The sequence below is a fragment of the Diceros bicornis genome, chromosome 17 (genome assembly GCF_020826845.1).
Source record: "Diceros bicornis minor isolate mBicDic1 chromosome 17, mDicBic1.mat.cur, whole genome shotgun sequence".
NCBI classification, from domain to species: Eukaryota; Metazoa; Chordata; class Mammalia; order Perissodactyla; family Rhinocerotidae; genus Diceros; species Diceros bicornis.
Genome location: NC_080756.1, coordinates 258,364 through 282,342, shown reverse-complemented (window position 1 = coordinate 282,342; position 23,979 = coordinate 258,364). Strand labels below are relative to the sequence as shown.

The following is a 23,979-nucleotide window of genomic DNA, read 5'->3' as shown; positions in this document are numbered from 1 at the left end:
GTCACCTCTCCTAATCCTCCTAACAACTAGTGAATGAATCATTGTCTCTGGGGATGGAGACCAGGACAGTCTGCAGGTGACCCTATCAGTGTTAAACTGTGAGAACTATTTCAGAGTTTCCTACCTTGAATATGCATTAGAATCACCTGGAGCATTTTTGAAACTACTAATTACCAAGGCTTATTCCCAGCGATTCTGATTTAATAGTCTCGGAGGGGACCTAGACATCATTCTTCTAAAGCCCTACAGGTGGGCTGAGACCCACTGGGGAATATGGAAGATTCACAGCAGAGGAAGACAGTCAGGGACTCATCAGTTGACTGAATGTAGGGACTGAAAGGGACATCTGAAGGTAAGCTATGACTCTGAGTAAGGTTGTAAGACTAGGAGCTAGGAGACTGGTGAGGCAGAGTCAATAGGAACAGGGAAGTCAAGGGGAACAACTGATATTTTGGAGTCACAAGGATGTCTGGTTCTGAATATGCTAAGTGTAAGGTGCCAGCAGGACATTGGAAATGTCAACAATACAGTTGGAATGTGGGTCTGAGCATGATGAGTCTGATCTAGAGATAATAGTTGGAGAGTTGTTTACACAGAGGTGGTTGTGGAAGGTGCTGGGGCAGATGAGGACCTCTGATCTGGTTATGTATAGGCTCTGTGTGTCCCAGAGTGGAGTTCTACCCATATTAAAATCACCTGGGCTGCTTATTTAAAAATGCAGATTCCCGAATGCTTTCCCCCAGAAACTCTAATTCACTAAATCTGGATTGAGGCCTGAGGATCTGAATTTTTTATGGCTCCTAAGGTAATGGCAATGCATACTAAAGTTTGAGTGTCACTAGATAAAGAAAAGGTGTGAGGACAGAGACTTGAAGAACATCTGTGTTTGGAGGATGAGAATTAAAAGAGGGATTTGTGAGAAGAAGAAAGAGAGACCACCAGTCATAGTGGTGAGGGCAGTAAGATTGTACGGGATCTGAGGGCAAGGGGGGACTTTGAGTAAGAAGACTGAGCAACAGTTTTCTCAGGCCAGGACCTCGGGTGATGTAGCCATTGTGTCCTTGTATGTGTCCTTTTTTACGTTGGTCGCTCCTGACCAACCTACTTTTAACCAAAGTAATGGTTTAAAAACTAAAATTTTGGAGCCAAAATGCTATGCTTGAACCAAATTCTCTTGTGTAAACTTTTCTATGTAAGCATGAGCAAATAACCTCTCTTAGGCCCACTTTCCCATCTGTAAAAGGGGAATAATCATGTATGTCACTTGTTTAATATGATTTGTGTGTGTGTGTGAGTGTGTGTGAGGAAGATTAGCCCTGAGCTAACATCTGTTGCCAGTCCTCCTCTTTTTTCTGAGGAAGATTGGCCCTGGGCTAACATCCATGCCCATCTTCCTCTACTTTATATGGGACACCACCACAGCATGGCTTGACAAGCAGTGCATTGGTGCGTGCCCAGGATCTGAACCTGCGAACCCCGGGCCACCGCAGCAGAGCTCGCGCACTTAGCCACTATGCCACCGGGCTGGTCCCTTAATATGATTTTTATAATAATTAAATAGCACAATGTATATAATGTACTTAACATTGTGCCTAGTACTTATAAATTGTTTAATAAAAGGTAAATACTATTTGTATTCCCAAAAGCACTGTATGTGGCATATTAAAAGTACTCAAGTAAATTGCTGAATTTAAATTTGATGCGTAATGAAGAAGGAGCATTCTTCACCTGTTTCGGATCTGGTTATGTAATGACTAGCCAGCCATCTTGGAATAGTTATGTCAGACCTGAAGCAACTGTAGCTCTGTGGCCAACTGTTTTCGGGAACAAGATCAAATGATCGATCAATAACTATTGATTCAGCTCCCTGCTCTGGGCAGGCAATAAGATTCTTTACCTTAGAAGCCTATAATCAAATCAGGTAGAATACATATAAAAGGGTAGAAAATGGACCTTTATAGACAGCATTGTATAGAATATGTCCTACAGGAAAGTTGACTGTGAACTGAGGTGATTAAGGAAGACTTCACAAAGGAGTTGAAAATTGAACTTCATTAGTCTGTGGTTAGAGAAACCATAGGGCCATATGCCCACTAAGGGATGTCCCTGTTGACCTGAAGAGTTCACTTATTCAGTCCAGTGGTCTTATCCCTTAAACCTTGAAATCTGAACTTTTTTTATCTTATCTAATGATGAAAACAAAGTTTAATATGGTCATAAATACACAAATTAAGAAAGGATGACTTGGGGCTGGATTTGACCAATTAGATATGCTTAACTTATTGAGGGAGGGGGATGGAAACCACAGTTTCTTAAGGCATGTTAGGAAAGACACTTTTTTCTCCAGTGGGAAGAAAAACAGTTGATGGACTGTCATGGTTCTTATATCCAAGGCTGCTGAACAGGCTGCAGCAGACTTTACCCAAGATGAGTGCCGGAGGGTTAACTCTAATATGCGGCCCTTCCAACCAGCATGAGCCTCTCATGAAAGAAGAGGTGCGGTGGTGGGCTTGCTCAGTTACAGTGATGCGTTACTGCCAGCAGAGGCGAGATGAGCAGACGAGGTCTCGCTATGAGTTGCATTCTGTTGTGTCTCTAACTCTGTGGCGACCAGACACTTGGCTCCTGCATGGGTAAATCCAAGCCAAATCTGTGAATATGGTGGCCCCAAAGCAACAAGAGCACTTAATCAACTGAGTTGAATCACGAACAGTCAATGTGAATTGACTGTTACCTTTTTCATCACTTTGTCTTTTGAAAATCACTAATTACGACATTATTATGGTTTGAAAATCACTAATTACAATATTATTATGGTTTTTGCTAACTTTAGGAGAATTTTTTTCAAGGGGGGATATTTTGACACTTCAGAAATTTTAAGTGCTAGTTTAACTACAATTATTCAGGAGAATTATAACTCAGAAGAGTGAAAAAAAATTCAGAAATAGTAACAAAGCCACTGAAATTAATACTGGAAAACCACAGAGAAGGAAAATAGTGCCAGAAAACTGGAAATAAGCTGGTGTCATCAGATCTTCAGAATGGGAGAAGGGAAAACTAGTCCTGTGAAGCCTGACGTTAGCCCTCACCACATTTCTAGAACAAACTCATTTAGCATGAATGGAACGTGTGCCCACTAAGTCTCATGTACTTTGTAATAGTTGGAAAATAAAGCAGTAACTTCTAGGAGCCAGCATGAAATTGCTAAGGAGTCTGAAATGTCTTCTTTTAAATCACAAGGATTGTCATATTCAAGTTCATTCTGCTCTGATTATTTAAGCGCTGCTGTTACACAGCTTCCATGCACCAGAAGAAAAGACTAGATTACATTGAAATGAAATTAGGAAAGGGACAGGGGCAATGTCTTTCATTTCACCTAAAACCTTTCTAGGTTTTGGTGTCTTTATAAAATGTGGACCATAATAATCACTGACCTATCTCCTGATATAAAGAATGAGAAAGTGCTTTTAAAATGTTAGTGACGTGGGGGCCGGCCCGGTGGCGCAAGCGGTTAAGTGCGCGCGCTCCGCTGCGGCGGCCCGGGGTTCGCTGGTTCGGATCCCGGGCGCGCACTGACGCACTGCTTGGTAAGCCATGCTGTGGCGGAGTCCCATATAAAGTGGAGGAAGATAGGCACAGATGTTAGCCCAGGGCCGTCTTCCTCAGCAAAAAAAGAGGAGGATTGGCGGATGTTAGCTCAAGGCTGATCTCCTCACAAAAAAAAAAAAAAAAAAGTTAGTGACGTGTAATAAGGAAATCTTACAATAAACAAGAAGAAAAACGTGGGGTGGAGGGAGAATGAGGGAGAAAAGCGTGAGGGTGAGCAGGCATTGCACATGTGATGTAAACACAACTTTAGGGCAGAAAAAGACCTTAAGGAAGAATGCTATCATTTAAAAATATAAGTGAAACGAGGCCCAGGGAAGAGAAGTGACCTGTGTTGTCTCACAGCAAATTAATGGTGAGAAGAAAGAAAACCAAAAAGGGAAAGAAAAAAAAAAACCTAAGAGTTAGAAGTCAAAAGGGTTCTTGTGGGTACTGACTCAGGAGGCCTGGTACAGGTCGCTAGGACCTTACTCTTAGCTCTGAAAACGTTCCTCTGCCTTCGGAACTCGGCCGAGGGGACCATGCTGGACCATGGCTCCCTGCACAGGAATCTTCCCAAGGGTCCCCCTCAGAGAGCAGGGTTGGCACCCCGCCATGCTCAGCATTCACGCACGGCTCTCCCCCTCCAAGCCACCATCCATAGAGGAGAAATCAGGGCCCGCATCTCGTTGCCTGGCTCTCATCCCTCTGTTTTACAAAATGAAGCTACAAAAAAAACCTTTCGAGTACTTTGCTTTAGAGATTCAAATAACTGCAGAGATTCAAAGAAACATACATTCTCAAAATTATTTTAGTTGGTTGTTACAACACCAAAACATCTACTTATTTGATTTATTTGAAGAGGAATGTATCTACTGTAACTTAATGATTGTTTTTTCTTTTTATGGCAGTTGTCAGTAAAACTAACAACGGTGGGACAGTATGAGTCTTACGTGTGGAGCTGTATCTTTAAGGATAAAAACTTTTTTATATCACATAAAAAGACATAAAAGTTTTTCTTGTTAAGTTGTATCTCATTATAGAAAGGAAAATGATGAGAGAGATATTCCCATGAAATAATTTTAGAAACAGAGAAAAAAACGAAACCTCTCAGCTAAATGGTATGTGGGTCTCTAGGGTTGGACATGGTTGTTAGTTCACATCATCACGGGAAGGTTTCCTGTACAGTTCTCACTGTTCGTGAACTCATTTGAAAGTCTTTTATTCCCTATAGTTTATGTATATTTAATTTTTAAATTACTAAAACCATCCCACATGGTAAAGAAATAAGAGGAGAAGGATGCGATGATTTCCTTAAATTGCTTTTGTCAACGAGATAGATCAGCAAGTGGCTAACAGCACATCATAAATTCCTTTGCTCCCAGACAAACTCCCCTGATAACACAGGGCGGTGGCACCGCAGTCAGTTCTGACACAGTCTCAGGGCCTCAAAGTCTTGCCCAGAAAAGAAAAGCAATTCATGTGAAGAGCCGTGTTTCAGGAACTGTGACAGAAAGGTATTATCCCTAACAGTAATTTAAACTAATAAAATAAGTAAATAAAAAGTTTTCCTTTCTCCTTTCCATTTCCAAAGTCAGTGTCTCAGAAACCATCACGCTACTTGAAACCGTAGCAGCAGGAAGAGTTGATGAGCCCCATTTTAAGGCTACGTTTTGGAACTCAAAAATGTACTGTCGGAGTCGTGATTGAACAGGATCGTTAGGGACATGTGGCTGAAATAGCAATTACTACTCAGTTTAGTCAGATCAGTTAAGCCATCTGTGATCATCAGCCAAGCCTAAGTCTGCTGTAATTCAACGAGTAACTCTGCTGTGTCACGGTCATATACAATTCACTGACTGCAGTGTTGCGTAGAGCACTTTGGACAACTGATCAGACGCATATGGGTTACGTATAATGAAACCATAGGTAGAGAATGTTGCTCTTGTTTGCCTGCCTACAGTTCACCTTGACCCTCGTGTTTGTCCAGTTGGATTTTTCTCTCTTTTACACTTCCTCACCACCTCCAATGGCTGTGCCACCCAGCATCCCCCGTTTGAACCACCAGCATCCCCCGTTTGAAACACCAGCATCCCCCATTGCAACTACCAGCATCTCCCATTTGAAACACCAGCATCCCCCATTTGAAACACCAGCATCCCCCGTTTGAAACACCAGCATCCCCCATTGGAACCACCAGCATCTCCCGTTTGAAACACCAGCATCCCCCATTTGAAGCACCAGCGTCCCCCATTTGAAACACCAGCATCCCCCATTTGAAACACCAGCATCCCCCGTTTGAAACACCAGCATCCCCCGTTTGAAACACCAGCATCCCCCGTTGGAACGACCAGCATCCCCCGTTTGAAACACCAGCATCCCCCGTTGCAACCGCCAGCATCTCCCATTTGAAACATCAGCATCCCCCATTTGAAACACCAGCATCCCCCATTTGAAACACCAGCATCCCCCGTTTGAAACACCAGCGTCCCCCGTTTGAAACACCAGCGTCCCCCCTTGCAACCACCAGCATCCCCCATTTGAAACACCAGCATCCCCCATTTGAAACACCAGCATCCCCCATTTGAAACACCAGCATCCCCCGTTTGAAACACCAGCGTCTCCCGTTTGAAACACCAGTGTCCCTCGTTTGAAACACCAGCGTCCCCTGTTTGAAACCCCAGCATCCCCCGTTTGAAACACCAGCATCTCCCATTTGAAACACCAGCATCCCCCGTTTGAAACACCAGCATCTCCCATTTGAATGGCTCCAGCTGCCTCCTATGCTTCTGCTCTTGCCCCCAGAGTCTGTTCTCCCTGTTAAATGGGTCCCATCATAAGAACCCTTTTAAAACACAGGTCTCACATCACTCCCTGCTCCAGGTCCTTATTGTGACCTCCAAAGCCCTTCGTGGTGGCCCTGCACACCTCTCCAGCCTCACCTTCTGTCATTCTCCCCCGTGGTCACTCCACTCCAGCCATGCTGTGGCCTCCTTGCGTTTCTGGACCACTCCAGGCCCACTCCCACCTCAGGGCTTTTGTGCTCCTGTTTCCATCACACAGATACCTGTGTGGCTCAGGTGTGGCCTCTCAGCAGAGAGGTTTCCCCACCATCTTTTCTGTAGTAATGCCCATCGCCTCACAACCACCGCCCATGCTGCCTGTCCCCTTGCCTAGCTTTTGTATAAAAATGTTTTTAAAGGAGAGTTTTATATGTATATATGTATAGTGTCAGCTATTACATGATTTATTGTAAAATACATAATTTATTATATTTCTTCTTAGGCACTTCTTTTGCCAGCTTTTTGATTTTTGATTTACAGAATTTTTTTTGCAAAATATAACAAAACAGGGTTCTTTACAGTTGCATTTGGCATTTGTGGTCTGAACACAATTGTATTGAATTTCTAACAACTAAATGAATTCCCCGTGAAGAGAGCTGAGCTCACTCTCTGTCCTCTCTCTTGAAATCCGCAGACGACTTGCCGGAAACGCTTTGACATCCGTTCCCAAGGGAGCATTCGCGGGACTTCACAGTCTCAAAGTTCTGTAAGTAAGCCAGATATTATTGTTGTATTTCCGGTTTTAGTGTCAAGTGGATGCTAATTAATTGTAAAGGTTGTATCCCTCTAATAAGCTATTGAGAGCCGTGGGATAATTCATCTGAACTCAAGTCTACCTTTGTTGGTACTGTAGAACCATACTATACCTGGCTGGATTTGTGTATGAAAAATATTCATCTCTCCTTTTCTAACTTTAATATCTAAATTTATTTGCCTCTAAATAACCAACTTATCACCTCAAACTTCTAAAAGAGTATTTCCCTTTCCTTCTGTTATGAAGTTGGGGAGAGTTTCTTGAATCATTTTGATCACCAAGTGAATAAATCTCTGTGATGCTGACATGATGAGATCACAGCTTCAAACCATTTACAAAGTTTGTTTCCTTATACTGTACTGAGTAAGAATCAGCTAAAAAATGCCAAGTTTATGTTCCACTTGTAAATAGATGTGGAAAAACCTAGTGCGCATAGATACACTGAGTAGTTGTTTAATTGAGAAATGTTAATTCATTGAGACTTGTGAACATAGGTTTTCTGATTATTTAATTTCCAACTTCCCAATTTGTTTATCAGAGAACTCATCATTATTGAATACCTCTTTCTTCTAGTACTCATTGCTTAATTTTCTTTCAGTTTATTCTGTGTAGAAAAAAACAAGCACCTAGGTAGAGAAAATAGATAATGCAAGTTGAACGTTATACCAGGAAAATATTATCTCAGAGAAAATAGCCTGATTTTATTTTCTTTCTTTGAGATAAATGTTATAAACTCTAAAAAGACATTTGATATACTTCTGCTTAACAGAAATTTCATTTCATTGACCTGAGAGATACATAGGCTATTTTTTAAAAGTAGTTTTATTTAAAGTTAATATTCTGTTAAAAGTTAAAGTCAACGGCAGGACCATTGTTTGGTCTGCTTGGGTAATTGGGTTTGGTCTCCCCACCCTTAAATAATTTTTTCTATTAGGCAGAAATATTTTTAAGTTGTTATATTGCCAAATCCTAACATTAATTTATTATGTGATAAAATTCTGAGCTATAGCACCAACTCTAACACACCTGTATCTTCATGAATCCAGCTAAATATTTGGAACCATTTAAAAGGCATCACGTAAATCAAGTTTAGATAAGACAACTAAGATGATGTTTTTCCTACTATGTACCACTAAGCATTTTGGATACTTGTCAAATAAATTATACTAGAATCAATTATTTTAATTCACTTAACAAAAATGTATATTGGATATACTGAGCTAGAGTGTATGTGTGTGTGTTTGTGTGTGTGTGTGTGTGTGTGCCACTCAAAGTGGAGTTGAACAAATTATTGCTGGAAATATGAAGATCAGTAAGTATGGTCCATGTCCTTGAAGAGCTTATAATCTAGTGGTGGACTGTGTGATCACGATAGGGGGACCAAGACCAACAAACAGATCCCCTCTGATTCTTCTGGAAAATGTGTCTAGAGATGTGTGCAGGGCACGATGGAAGCACAGGGGTTGGGAAGCTTTTAGTCGAGTCTGGTGGTTCAGATTCGGCTTCCCAGGAGAGATGTTTTTCCAGAGATGACCTAGGAGCTGAATCTTGAAGCACAACCAGGACTTGGCCGACTGAGGGGACAACACATGCAGAGACACAGAGGCAGGAAGTACCTGGATGTACAGGCGGCTCCAAGCAGGTTGGTGCTCGAGCATTTAGGAGAAAGAGGGGAGTGTCTGGAGAAGAGCCTGGAAGAGAGAAAGGGTCCTGGCTGCAGGGATCCCACATGTCATGTCCAAAAAACATGGACAGTGTTCTGTTTCAGGCTGAAGAGAGGTGAGCCGGGGAGTGGCGTTTTCGGACCTTGCAGTTGAGGTGGCTCACAGTCAACGTGCGGAGAGTTCAAGAGGAGCCAGGCCCCTGCCGGAATCGTCTTCACCCTTCCCTTTCCTTTGCTGACTTAAAGACTGATATTCAACTATCAACTTCAGTTGTCAAATGTTTTGAAAGCATCTCAGCATTAGAGCAGTGGTTCTCAATTGTGGTGGTTCTGCCTGCCACAGAGTGGTCTGGAACCTCTGGGGGCATCTTTGGTTTTGCAGATGGTGGGCCTGTAGTGACCTGTCCTGCAATGTGCTGCTCAGCCCGGCATAAAGAGTTCTCCTGCATCCTCCCTGACTCCTGACTGCCCTCCACACCACATGTAAATCAAGAGGACTTTCACACGTAATAATACTAAAAGGTTTTACAAGAAGTTCTGTATAAGCTTAATAATCTGTACAGGAAAAATTAAATGGAATAAATATATACTTTCAAATTCATTGAATAATTAACTCAGTTTGTGCATCCTGTTTATTCCAAGTATTGTATGATTTCTAACCACATATTTAGTTTAAAATGGTGTTAGTGCAGTAGAATTACCTCAAAAACCACAAAACAAATTAAAGGTATATAACGTGGAGATGTAAACCTTCTTAAAAGTAACTAGCATTAAATTAGCAGAGAAACATGAAAAACAGGGATCTCATTGAATTTCATTAATAAAGGTTGCTTTATAAATATTTTGTATTATGTTCTTTTAAAATTTTTGGAGCACAATCATACAAAATCTATTCTGTGATGATTATATAATTATTTATTTATTTGGGAGTGGCCTGTTGCTTTTTAATCTCACTGTCCTGCTGTCCATCAGGGTCTACCACCCAGCTTCTATGAAGGCACTGTCATGACTATTTGTTTTTCCAATAGCCTTGATCCCCCACTGCCTATGGGGGGATACACTCACCTCAGCAGGTAACGAAATTTTGAGATAGGATAAATGCTCTTTGCGACATTTCAACCCTGTCTTGTAAAAGAGAGAGAATTATCTTGATCCGGTCTTTTCTGTGAGGGGCACTCATTTGTGAGACTGTAACCTTTCCTAATTTTCCCCACGACAAAATCTGAAATCCATCTTGGCATGTCTCTTTATTTAATAAAACTTATTTCCTTCTTTCCAATATATAAAGTCAGTATAGTCTGTTCTGTACCTTAACTCCTGTTCTTATTCTGGTGTCTGCCTGGGCCTCTCCTCTCATTTCCCTGATCTTGTACAGAATAGCTTCTGATGGTGTCATTTCTCTCCCACTCAACCTTATCCATTAAAAGTAGAGGCAGACATCTGACTCGTTCATAAAAATATCTCCCAGGGTACTCACATCTGAGTGTCACGTATATACTGACATATATGTCACTTTATTATGAATTACTTTTATTTCTCCTCTATAATATGTACCCTTAGGGCAGCACATTATATTGATTTTTTTCTTTGAAATGATGTGTGTAGACAGGCTCTATTTTTATGAATTTTAGCTAAGTATAATAGATGAGGCATTACAAAATATTTGGTATTAAAGGGAGAATTGGGTCCAATAGGTTGAGAACCACAGTGCCAGAGGCAAAATGCTGAACAGAACAGGCCTGTCCCCACCCTCGTGGGAGCTCTCTCAAATGTTTTATAAAGTCCAAAAGTCGTTGGGAGAAAGAAATAACTGATTATATTGTAGCATGGTGAGAGGACAATACAAAAGAAGTATTTGTCCGGGGCCCTGACCAGTAGAAGGGTAAGGAGGGCGTATACTAGAAGAGAAGGGTGAAGTAACCCAGTCCATTGAGATGGAGAATGAAGACAGCGCCCTCCTCAGCTGGGACTGTTTTACATCTGAAATCTGGTTCCTGGGAGCTCTGGAAGATAACTAATATTTAAGATTATTATCCCTGTAAATATTGGCCTTCATAAAAAATAGGTTGTTGGTTCTGTATTGCAGAATTTCCAGTCCAGTGGAACTCTGAACCAGGCTATCATCAGTAAAGATTTCATGTTCTTGGATTGGCCACTCAGTCAAGGGATGGCTCATCCTCCTACCACCCAGCCAGAACCAAAGCCACCTGGAGGTGATGGTGAAACTAACCACAAAAAAGTCACAATTAGCCAAAACTGTCTCATTCCCATGTAGGCCCAGAATAGAGTCTCAATAGTTATCTGATTTCTAAACTCAGGACAGTGAGGCAGAGGGAACCTAAGGATCAAACCATTGATTGTTTCGAAGTCCCCTTTCATCTCCCTCTGCCTCACTGCACCTGTTCTTACTTATTCCTGTTGGCAAAAAAGATAACCAAGAAACCATATTGTTAGAGCAGCATGGGATGCTATATGGAATAGGGAATATTTTAAAGCTCCTCAGGGCAAGAAATTCAGAAAATATGAAGTCATCCTTTGTCTCTAGGGAAAGTGTTTCATTTTCTTTTCTTACCCGTATGTAAATGATAAAAATGGAGTTACAGTGCCTAAACCCGTGTTCAGTTCATGGTACGTTCTGCTTATGTTCAGTGCGTCAAATGAAGGAGTGTTTGTAGGAGAAAGCAGCAGCCGTGTTCTGAAAGCTTTCTGTTTTAATGGCACTCTATAGTGCTGTAAACTCTTAAATTGTCTCCCACTGGAATATCTTAAACAAAAACAGAGTTTTCTAATTAACTCGTTGGAGACCTACAAGGATATAATCGAGATAACTTGCTCTTGTTTTGTCATTTGAAAGTAATTAAACAAAAGTTCTTTATTTAGGGAGCGATCAGGACTTAAATTAAGTAATTTTTTAAATTATATTTTTGATGTTTTACTAGTAGAAGTAGTTGAAAACTTAAATTGCTAGGAGGTGGCTAGGGGTAGCTTTATAAGTTATCATTAGTAAAGCTCATTTAAGTTCCATTTTCTGAAGCCAGATATATAAAGCTACTGAGACAGTTTGCAACTATTCAATGAAGGGAAACCATCTAAATATCTCTTATCCTCTACTCCAATTTTCCACTATTTTAGGAAAACCACATATTAATAGTTTCATTGTTTGATTAGCAAAGCATAGAAAGACAATTGAGGGAGTGACTCAGCATCATGGGGGAGTGTCTTTCCCCTCAAAGTTACAACCAGTCAGACATCCAGTGATCCACAAAGGACTCCCTGCACAGCACGCCAGAACACCTGAGTGATCCATGCATCTATGCATCTGAAGGTGGTGGACTAGACCTCTGGGAGGCAATAAGAACTAGGGGAGCAGCCCCCTGGCTCCCCCTCAGCAGCAGTGATCCAAAACATGGATCCTCACACCGGCACGCGTGCCAACAACCACGGGCTGCAGGGGCAACCGTTGGCTTGGCCCCTGCCCCCGCCCCCGTGGTGGCGGTGGTGCACATGTCCTGAGGCTTCAGGACACAGAGTGGATCTGACGACCCAGCCCCCGCCTTCTCCCCTGGCAGTGGCACTGGTCTCTCCAGCAGTGGGGACAGCAACCAAAACATGGATTTCACTGGCAGGAGCAGAGTGCCCTGACCTGAGGTCTCACAAAGCACACTGGTGGGCATCAGTGACCAGAGACTACAGGGCCAGCAACAACACGTGTAGCTTAGCCCCTGCCCCTCCCCCAGCAGTGGCAGGTGGCACCTGCGATCTGAGGCTTCAGGAACCACAGCAGCACCTGAGATCCGGCCCGCAGTGGCAGCACCCCCAATACCAGCTCTACCAGCAGTGGGGCTGCATACAAGAACCTGGGCCCCAATGGCAACAGCAACACCTGTGAACTCAGCACCCCCAGCAGCGGTGCAGCCAGCACCCCAAGACAACCCAGGAGCAGTGGCACAAGTAGTGCACAAGGCAGCAGCACCTGAGCCCGTGGAGAGCCAGTGGGGGAACACAGGACCCAGGCAACCCTGGCAGCAGCAGAAGTGCTCAAGGCCTGGTGACCCCAGTGGCAACACCTGGGACTGCAGTGACATCGAAAGCAGCAAGGCACCAGCAACCTCAGAGACACAAACAGCACAAGGAGGGCACTGACGACACATCTGGCAGAAGCAGTCAAGGGTGGAAAGTGCAGGCTCTCAAATACCACCAGAAGCAGCTCAGAACCAAAGTAATCAAAGCCTTACCCAAATAAGGAAGGTGTTTACTACCACAAATGTGCCAGCAGAGGATCAACTCATCAAGCACCATGAAGAACTGTGGTAACATGGAAGAACAGAAAGAGAACAACAACTCTCTGGAAACCAAACTTGAAGTCATAGAGGATTACAATCTGACTGACAGAAAATTCAAAATAGCTGTCATAAAGAAACTCAATGAGTTACAAGAAAACTCAGAAAGACAGTTCAGTGAACTCAGGAGTGAAATTAATGAACAGAAGGAGTACTTCACCAAAGAGAATGAAGCTCTAAAAAAACACATACAGAAATTCTGGATATGAAGAACATGACTAATGAGATAAAAAATAATGTAGAAAGCATAAAAAATAAAACCAACCTTATGGAGGAGAGAATCAGTGAGCTCGAAGACAGAAACCTAGAAATGATTCAGGTGAAGGAGGAGAGAGAACTAAGATTTTTAAAAAATGAAGAAATTCTTCAAGAAACATCTGACTCAATCAGGAAAAGTAATATAAGGCTTACAGGTATTCGAGAGGGAGAAGGGAGCAGGGACTTTGTTCAAAGAAATAATAGCTGAGAACTTCCCAAACCTGGGGAAGGAACTGGACTTACAAGTACATGAAGCCAGTAGAACTCCTAATTACATCAATGCAAAAAGATCTTATCCAAGGCATATAATAGTAAAACTGGCAAAGTCAATGACAAAGAAAAAATATTAAAGGCAGCCAGAGAGAAGAAAATAACCTACAAAAGAACCCCAACAGGCTTTCAGCAGATTTCTCAGCAGAAACCTTACAGACTAGGAGAGAATGGAATGATACATTCAACAATACTGAAAGACAAAAACTATCAGCCAAGAATACTCTATCCAGCGAAACTACCCTTCAGATACAATGGAGAAATAAAAGCTTTCCCGACTAAACAAAAGCTGAGGGAGTTCATCACCACTAGACCTCCCCTTATAAGAAATGATTAAGGAAGCCCTCCTACCTGAAACAAAAAGGCAAAGGTTTACAAAGCTTTGAGCAAAGAGATAAATAGAATCAGAAAATTGCAGCTCTATATCAGAATAGGTTAGAAAGACAATTCAATACACACTTTGTACCAGTAATACGTTGCCTACAAAGTTTAGACATTGATTAAGTCCATTATCTGTATCTTATCATCATTTAAATTTATCACTCAATTAATGAGTGACTTAGAAAACATTTCTTTGAAGTTAAAATTATATATTAATACTGCTTGGAAAAGTGTAAAATAACATAGAAATGTAAACTTTTAATATTAAACTAAATTACGCAAAATATGGAATTCAAGCTACTATTTTCCCAATTCCCTAACTGGGAAGTAAAGTGTGAGATCTCCCTAAAACCTGACTTTGTTCATAAGGAACCAATACATTTTGAGACCCTTGATTTATGAAAAGTTAGTTGAATTCAAGTTTAACATAATGAAATTACTTGAGTAAAACTATTGGAATACAAGTGACAGATTTATGTTCCTTAAGAAAAAAAATCTCAGCCATAGTGAGAAAAGCATAAATTTTATGATCTCCAAATATTTTTCACATCTTATTTGCACGTAAGCTCATATTTGCATATGTGCAAGTATTATAAATACCTTCATATTTTAATCCTCCAACACCTATCAATCAGATGATATTATTCAATTCCCATTTACAGATAAGAGGCCCAGGGTCAGGAGATCAAATGGTGTGCTTGCCAAGACTCAGGACTCAGGCCTCATCTCCAAGCTCCGTGTGGCCTCAAGTTCAGATGAAAATATTCAGCTAGCAACATTTGGCACAGCACAGGGTGGTTCTCAGTGTGGGTGCCTTGCCCAGCAGCACAGAATTACCTGGGAGCTTGTTAGACATGCAAATTCTCTGGCCCCCACAGACCTACTAAACCAGAAACTTTGGGGTGGAGCCCAGCAAACTGTTTTCACAAGCTTTGCAGCAGGTTCTGATGAGTCCTAAAGTTTGAGAATCACTGGCATAGATTTTTCTTTTTTGTTAACTCGTTAATTAAAATGTCATGTCCAGTGCAGTATCACTATGATTAGTTTGAGAAGGAGTTTATCAATTCACACAAAAAGGGCTGAGCTTTGCTGAATGTTTACCACGCAGCAGTGTCGTTCTATGTGCTGTCCCTCCCTGGATCATCAGTAGGCCCTGGGGGTGGGTATTATTACAGGTCACTGAGTCATGGAGAGACTGGGTAATTCACTGAGGCCACAGTTCTAGTAGTCAGACTCGAGAACCCATGCTCTTAATCGTACCTTACTAATACCCTCACATATGATCTGAGAATTTGAGCCTTCAGCAGACATTCTTGAGAGGATGCTGCAGGGCACAGTGAAGTGCATCAGGGTTTGGAGTTAGACATTTCTGGGGTGAATCCCAGCTAGTCACCTAATGAAAAGAAACTTCGGTTGTGGAGAAGAGAGAACCAGGCAAATTGTTTCTGAAATCCAAATGTAAGTTTGTGACCTAATAAGTAAAAATATTTCCTAAAAATGTCTGCTTTCCTAAAATAGTCTTCTGCCTCTGGCTTACATGGAACATGAAATACTGGGGGGGAAATGGCTGCAAAATGGCTGCGTTATAAACGTTTATTCATTAGGCAGCAAACTTTAAGGAATGTAATGGGAATTTTTTCCCCGCTAGCAGAGATCTGCTTTTATTTCATTCTTGCCGGGTGCTTTGATCCTGTAGCCCCCGTGTTCTGAAAGGACTGTTGAACCCAGGAAAACAAAGCACAAATACTACACAGAAAGAATTTAAATCGTGTCCAAGTGTGTGAGGCGCGTGCGAGCCTCCCAGTGCTGTCCTTATGTCTGTTTCGTCTGATCACAGTCACCACAGCAAGCCTTCAAAGCATAGCCAAGATCCCGTCATTCCCCACGTGAACCTTCCACAAAGTCCTCTTCACGCTGAAAACACAGCCTCACGGTGACCTGCGGCGTCCTCACGAGACCCCCTCCCTGCCCTCTCCCACCCGCTCTCGTCTCTGCCCCTCGGTCACCGGGGACCCTCGGCTCCCCTCTCCCACCCGCTCTCGTCTCTCCCCCTCGGTCACCGGGGACCCTCGGCTCTCCTCTCCCATCCGCTCTCGTCTCTCCCCCTGGCTCACCAGGGACACTCAGCTGCTCCTCTCACAGGTCATCAAGCTCCCACCTCAGCGCCTCTGCACTTGCTCTTCCGAGATGTTCCCGTGATTCGCTCCCTGACTCCATCCTAGTCTCTGCTCAAGCGTCACCTAGTCAGTGTCTTCACTCACTGCCCTGTTACTGTCTGTCCCAAACCCACGTTTTGCTTTTCGTTCATGGTATCTGTCACCTGTCTGACCTTATGTAGTCACTGGTTAATTTGTAGTTATCTGTCGCTCCTCACAGGAACGTAAGCTCCCCAAGGGCCAAGGTTTCCTCTGATGCTCTGCTGTTCCCCTGTCACCTAGAACAGTGCCTGGCACTGCTATGGCTGGTCATTTTCAATTATTGCTAATTCTCTTTAACGTCTTTGTTTGTTTTAATTGCAGTATGCTGCAGAATAATCACCTAAGACAGGTACCCACAGAAGCTCTGCAGAATTTACGAAGCCTTCAATCCCTGTACGTATACTTGAAATTGCAAAATATGCTCAGGGTCAATTTGGGAAGGCCCTTTGAAATGTCCAGTTGATCACTTTAGTAAATTCCTTGGTTGGGAGCCATACCTAAACAGATTGTGAATAAGAGCTCCATCAGAGCAAGAATTCTTCACGTCCTCATTAGACAATATGTGCCGGAGGAACAGTGTTGGAGTTTGGGCTTCAGAGCTGAGCCTTAATCATAGAACCTGCTGTTAAAGTACCTCTGATGTATGCTGCTCTCTCAGGACAAACATCGGCCTCCAGCATCTTGTCCTACATTCCCCTGTAGTATTTTAGTTCCTGAATTCAAATCAGGAATAATACTTTCTCCTTTTATGTAGAAAAATGGATGTCACGATCTAGACATCTTGACATCTTCAATTTATTCTGTTTTTGATTATCTGAGCTGCCTTGTAATGAAATTTGCTGAGTTAAAACAAAGACTTAATATTTCAAGTTCTGTGTGTACATCGGGGTCCTCAAATCAGTAGCCTAAGATCTAAGAGTATATCTTAAAGCCTCACTGCACAGACCTACAAACCAAGAGCCTGCCCATCACCACACACGGCCACACAAAGATCCTCACAATCTCACAGATACGCACACAGCCACACACAAACAGACACCGTGGTGGGGTTGGTGGTCCCTGCTCTGAATCCACAACTTTTCCATCAGGAGTTTCCACCTTCCACTGATTCATAACCTCTGAATAAATAAAAATTAGTTATTCTTCACAAAAAGAATTTTCATACCAGCTAGATGTTTTGGAGCTTGGGTTGTAAGCAATTGTTACAGTGATTATTGGGCAAGACTGTGCCACAAGTGCCTGGTCCATAAGTCTTCATCTCATCAGAATGTGTAAATGTTCACAGTGTATCACATGATTTATGGTGTACACATGTGTAATATATGCTTTCATCTTATTTACACTGGAGCTCGTCGTCTGTCAAACAAAATACTGGTTTCTTGGTCTAGAATGATGCGGGAGATACACGCATAAAAAAGGCAAATACTGCAGACTCTAGTTGGAAATCATTGTACAGAATCCATTGGTTAATAATTGTAGCCGTCTGCTAATGCCTTTCACTGAGGTGACACAAGAGAAGGAGGGACGTGAGATTTAGAGATGATACTTTCTTCCTTTGATCTTTTTTTCTTTTAATGAAAGCAAATCTGTACTTGAGATCATTTTAAGCTTTTTACTCCAGTCAAAAAAATGACTTCCTAGGTTTTCACCAGCCCATAGATAAACTGCCCCCAAGTCCTTCGTGGCATGAGTAGGTCTGATGCATTTTCGGAAGCTCCTTGATGCCATCACAGGCTCGGGGCTCCTTTGTTACTTGAGCCTCTTCCTGAAGGAAAGAAGCAGAACACTCTCCAGCTGGGTGTCTGTGTCAGGGCACAGGGTCTAGTGGCTAAATTGAAAGCAAGATGATAGCAGGGCCAGGAGGAACTTTAAACAGCTGTGAGGTAGGCTGAAGATAGAAGGATAAGAGTTTGTAACCAAAAGCCACTATCAGCTGAAACAGGATCACAGCAGGACACACACAGAAGTGAGCTCTTTGAGAAAGAGAAACCACGAATCTTTGTTCACCCAAACTGGGTGGTGCCTCTCTGATGAAGGTGCTCAGATTTAGTTTCTTACCATCTAGATGTTTGCTGTTCACCAGGTGTCTCTTGTGTTTGGTTTCTGGTTCACAAAAACAATTACGTTTGAAACCTTATGAGTATGTGCTCCCTGTGAAAAAGCCGAGGGTTAACTTCATGCAACGCTTCTCAAGTCCACACAGAGGCATCTGGATGGACACGCGGCGCCCAGTGCAGGCTGTTACGTGACATCTGTCGAGTCCCTTTGCCCAGAGCACTCAGATCCCGGGGAAGGGGTTTGAGTGTTGGCAGTGTGTGCTGTGCCACTTTTTCTCACCTACATTTTTTGTGTGCTGCTTTGATACAAGAATTAAGATTTGACAAAAAGCATTATAAACATAGACTTCACCACCAACCATAGACACTGTGTTGTACCAAGTAAAGGCGCCTCTTACCGAGATTGGAAGTTGGGCCACACTGAGCCCTTTACAGTTTTAACTGTTGTCCTGGATTCAGAGCGTTTAATAGTTTTCCTTCTGCTTCCTTTAAGCAGCTCCAAACCAAAAATGTTGGTTTTAAGTTTAATGGTCATTACAAACATGCATTCTTTATCCATCCTCCGTTCATTTCCCATGCCAAATTTGACCTTCGTGCTACTTCCATATCAACACGAGGAATGATGAGGCGGAGACCTGTGGGAGGCCCCCATTCGGTTACCCAGCTCTTCTCGGACAGGAGCAACCCTTAGACCTTCCCCCAGCCCTTTTTCTAATGATTCCTCTTTTTCTCTCTCTCAAGTACACTCTATTTTTTCCACATTATTCTTTTCCTGTATCGTACATTTACCCTCTAAAAATCACTCTGCACCCTACAGAGGCTGTGAAGGCATTGCCCCTACACATCCTGGCCTCGTAACTTCCAAAGGGGGGCTTCTCAACCCTAGTTTCGAAGAAGAATCCTCTAGAGACCCTGAAGCCTAGGCTGCGCACAGAACAATTAAGATTAGAATCTCTGAGAACAGGACCCAAGCATTGCTGTTTTCTAACTGGTTTAATTATATAGTTAAGTGCTTCTTAAAGGGAAGATTGGGAAAACTCATGTCCTGCAGCATAGCTTCAGGTGGTCTGCAAGTATTCTCCCGAACTGTTTTCAAACCTGAAATAATAACAAAATCCATACTTTGCATTCCAATATAATAATAATATACTTAGAATATGAAATAGTCAGGGATTGCCTTGTTACTGTTGAATTGAAACAGCTCACATCTGCCTAATAAGTCTACTGACAATCTGGGGCAGATAAAGGTAGGAGGCCACATGCCATATAACCCTGCTATTCCATTGTGTTCCATGGACCAGAGCATCAACGCCTCCTGAGATGTGCAAAACCTTGGGCCTCATCTCTGTCTTACTTAATCAGATGCTTCATTTTAACAAAATCGTCAGATGATTTGTATGCACAATGTATTTGAGAAATTAAAATTTTTAGTGTTCTATGACATTAACAAAGTGGTCTATGAACGAAAAATGATTGAGAACTACTGAAATAGATTGCTGGTTTACTTTGCTCCTACCGTATGGACTTGGCTTCACGGAGTGAAAGTTGAGTTCCAAGTTAAAGTTTAAGAAACTTGATATATTGAAATTGGTAACATTACTGTGAGGAAGAAACAAATGCACTCATGTTTCAAAGGATGTGATTTTCTATTTATTCCACATAAACAAAATATATTTTGCCTTGTTCATAATGAAAACACGTAGGTACATTTGTGTTCTTTTAACTCTCTCCTGATGCTTACAAATTGTTGGGCTCAAGAATAAGAGGGCAAAGCCATGTCCAGAGCTCAGTAGCCCAGAGCCTGCCTCTGTACAACAGTACATTTGGCTTCTAACATGGTCATGACTGCCCAGACACCAATTGGATTTTTGTAATGTAATCAAAGATAACTTAATTTCCTCTCTGTTTTTTGGAAGGGAATAGGAAATGTAATCAGAATTCACAGTGAGTTGTATTTCACCAAGAAACTTCTGGCATTATAGTCATTTGAAGACTAGGGTCAGATTACAGTGATTTGATGGAAACTCGAAACTTAACCCTCCCATACCCTCGCACCTGTATATGAATAGTTAAGAAATCAATCTATGAAACACTCATCCCCTTATTTGTTGATAGTCATTAATGATATTCAACCATCTCATTGTCATTAGTGGAGTTCAAGATGATCAAAGACAATGACATATTCATGTTTGTCCAATTAACCAGAGTATTATTTAATCCATGTTGTTTTTCATTCCAAGCCTGCGCTAGCGAAGCTAATTGTGGAATATGCACAATCATAAAAATAATGGGTTCATTTACCAATAGAAAAGGAAAGGGGAGTTAAATGCATCTTCTGTGTTGTCTCTATCCTCTGATTAGCTAATGTTCATCTTCAGAGTACAAGACTGTATTTTAAAATCCAAGAATGTATAATTCCTGCGTGAAACATCTGCCCGTGCATCTTATTGTGATATTAGCTTCAAGGCTACAGACCCCACCCCTAGATCCTGTGAAACGTCCGTAACTTCACCCACACTCTTCCTAGTTGGGTTTTGCTGATAATAGTCCAAAAAGAGAGTAAGCTAGAGAAATAGGTGAGGAGGCAGAAGTGGGGCTCACAGGACTGAGCAAGAAGAAGGCAGGAAGAATCAGCAGCTGTTTTCTCCTGTTGAGATCCAGGAGCCTATCGGGTTTTCAGACCCGGGGTATAGAATGGGAAGGATGTAATGGAAGACAAGGAGCTGTGAGCAGACAAAAGGAAGGCAGAGTGAGGTAGCCAAGAGGATAAGATTAAAGGATCAAAGGAGTTAAGAAAGAAAAAACCCAATGGTTTTAGTATTAATGACATTATTGCTTCCACTAAAGTAGTCTTCAGAAAGAGAAATTACAAGCCTACACATTAAAAATACACTGTGGTTTTGGTTTGTTTTGTTTTTTCACAAAAGTACCAGTATATAGGGTACATGTTGGGATGAAGGTAGACTTGGAAGTTCTGGAGGCCAAGGGTTGTTGTCCATTGCATTGTTAAGAGTTCATTTCACAGAACCACGTACAGACCAGCACCTGATGAATTGTTATGAGGAAGAAAAGTTTTGCCTTGTCCACTCTCCTCATTTAAACATTAGGAGAAAATTGCTTTCAGTGGCAAAGCCTTTTCTACACAATGTTTACAAGAAAAGAGAGAGCTCAAATTGGAGCATGGTCCTCAGAATCATATATGAAAAAAAATGTGAATACTTTATGCAAGACTCCATGTGTGAAAGATTCTTACAGCAAGTTATCTGCCAGTGCTATGATAAATCACATACATGACAGTCATATCAGATAGACAAGTATCTAAACGGGAACATGGATGTTGTCAAAGGAGAAGCAAAATAAACTTTTGTTAGCCTTGTGACGGGCAATGGAAGTTAACTTGGGAAAGTAGGTTACACTCCTTGGAGAAGCTAAAGGGATGACGGCTGTGGGAAGGCTGTGTTGTGAATGGGGGAGAGCGTGTCCCCTTCTCAGGATAGACGGGTCTGTGAAGAACTGTGAGAAGGCACATGAAGAAGCAGTAGAGCATGAGAACATTGCAAGAACAAAATCAGAATGTGGAACTGGTTAACACACGCGTTATGAAGGCAGCAGCCACCAATATTCATTCAGCACTTGTACCTGCATCATCCCACTTCATCCTTGCAGCAACCTCCTGAGGTAGAAGCTGAGATTACCCCTTCCTTAGTGATGAGGAAGCAAAAAGCTAAGAGGTTAATTAACCTTCTCAAGGTCATATGGCTTGTAATGTAAGCAGGCTAAAGGAAAGTCTGGGATAAGAACTCTGGTCTTTCTGGCTCCAAAATCTGCCCATTTTACCACCAGGAGCTAGAAAAGGGACTTGACTGGGACAGAGAAATAAGAGAGAAGTTTGGCTAGCTAAGGTAGATGGAGAGCTTTGAATATCAGAATGGGGAGCTTGGGTTTGAAAGGAATGGTAATGTGGAAGAACGGTGGATTCTTAACAGGGGAATGACATAGAGCACAACTTTAGGGAGATTAATCTGGCAGCAGCCGACAGGATTAATTGAAGAGATAAGAGATCAAAAGCAAAAGGATCAGCTCAGAGGCTGTGGCAGTGATACAGGTGTGAAGAGATAAGAGACTCAACTAGACAGAGAAATGGAGAGTCTGGGAGATGGAGATCAATGGAGAGAATTCGGTCAATGATTGGCTGGAAGCCAATGAAGATTCAGAGATGACCCCCAGATTCCAAACCTTGGTGGAACCAGGAGACTCATGGTACCTCTGACAAAAAGGAGGTCTTTGTTTTCTATGGAAAAAAATGAAACTGAAGAAGTTAATACTCATGTTACTTTGGCTGTAGATCATCTCCCTGTTATAAAATTCACAGCAGCGGTCGCCTTTGAGAAACTGAGCAACTTAGTATAAACCGAAATTAAAATATATTTCTCACTGGAGTCTTGCACTCCCTAGTGATGCCAGAGAGACAGAGGTTCAGTTCCGTTAGACACTTCTTCTGGCTGCTGATCAAGCCAGATGACTAGTTTCTAAATTACTTCATCCAATGAACTTGCAGACTCTCTCTCTCCCCAAGCTGGAAAAATGGAAAACTTTTTTCCTTTTCGGAGGTAAATCTAAAGCAATAATTTTTTTCCTCATTTACATTGTTTACGAATAAATAAGGTGGAGACTAGAAAGACAAAAGCAGAAATTCCCATATAAGCAATCATGATATTTATATGAATTCATATGCTTAATATTTTCCTAGGACATGGATGGGAAATTTCTTTAAAAGGTGGAATCTCAGGGGCCGGCCCCATGGCGCAGCCGTTAAGTGTGTGTGCTCTGCTTCAGTGGCCCAGGGTTCGCAGGTTCAGTGGCCCAGGGTTCGCAGGTTCAGATCCTGGGCACGCACCGATGCACCGCTTGTGAAGCCATGCTGTGGTGGCGTCCCATATAAAGTAGAGGAAGATGAGCACAGATGTTAGCCCAGGGCCAATCTTCCTCAGCAAAAAGAGGAGGATTGGCATTGGATGTTAGCTCAGGGCTGGTCTTCCTCACAAAAAATTTTTTTTAAAAATATCCCTATTTAAAAAAAAAAAAAAAGGTGGAATCTCACATTGTGGTCACTCTATAAATATTAAAAAGCAAAGCTAACAGCAAAAGTGACTCATTATTATGAAGAAATCATATAAATCAATATGAATTCAATCTATAGGAGTTCATATAGATAAAATCCTATCCTGATAGTATTATTATAATGATCCCCTAACAAATTCAACTCCAATGATCCACTGATTCCAATGCAATAAAATTTCCAAGCAGTAATATTTCACCATAACAAAGACTTTAGGTACCTTGTTGAACTGTATTTATATACAAGCTTGGAACTACACCATTTTCATTTCATGGCAAAAGTAAGATAATAATTAAAAATGCTTTCATTTCTTAAAATTTTATAAATGAACTAAATCACTGTGGTCCTTTGACTATTCATGAATTGTTCAAGATGGTCTCACACAGTGTACAAATGTATGTACAAGGCAGTTGGTTATTTCTTTAAAACTTATGAAGAAAAATGCTCATCCAAATATAAGATACAGTCACGAAAATGCCGCACTTCATAGTTCTGCATAGGGAAGGAATCC

The 23,979-nt window shown here is 41.9% G+C and overlaps 1 protein-coding gene across 2 annotated transcripts in view; it reads left to right on the top strand.

Moving 5' to 3' along the window:
• LGR5 (leucine rich repeat containing G protein-coupled receptor 5) overlaps positions 1-23,979 on the top strand; it is a 120,027-nt gene that overhangs the window by 64,077 nt on the left and 31,971 nt on the right. For both annotated transcript variants that reach the window (XM_058557628.1, XM_058557627.1), the window contains exons 3-4: positions 7,063-7,134; positions 16,614-16,685. In XM_058557628.1, the coding sequence (XP_058413611.1) occupies positions 7,063-7,134; positions 16,614-16,685 (144 nt within the window). The remainder of the gene's footprint in view (positions 1-7,062; positions 7,135-16,613; positions 16,686-23,979) is intronic.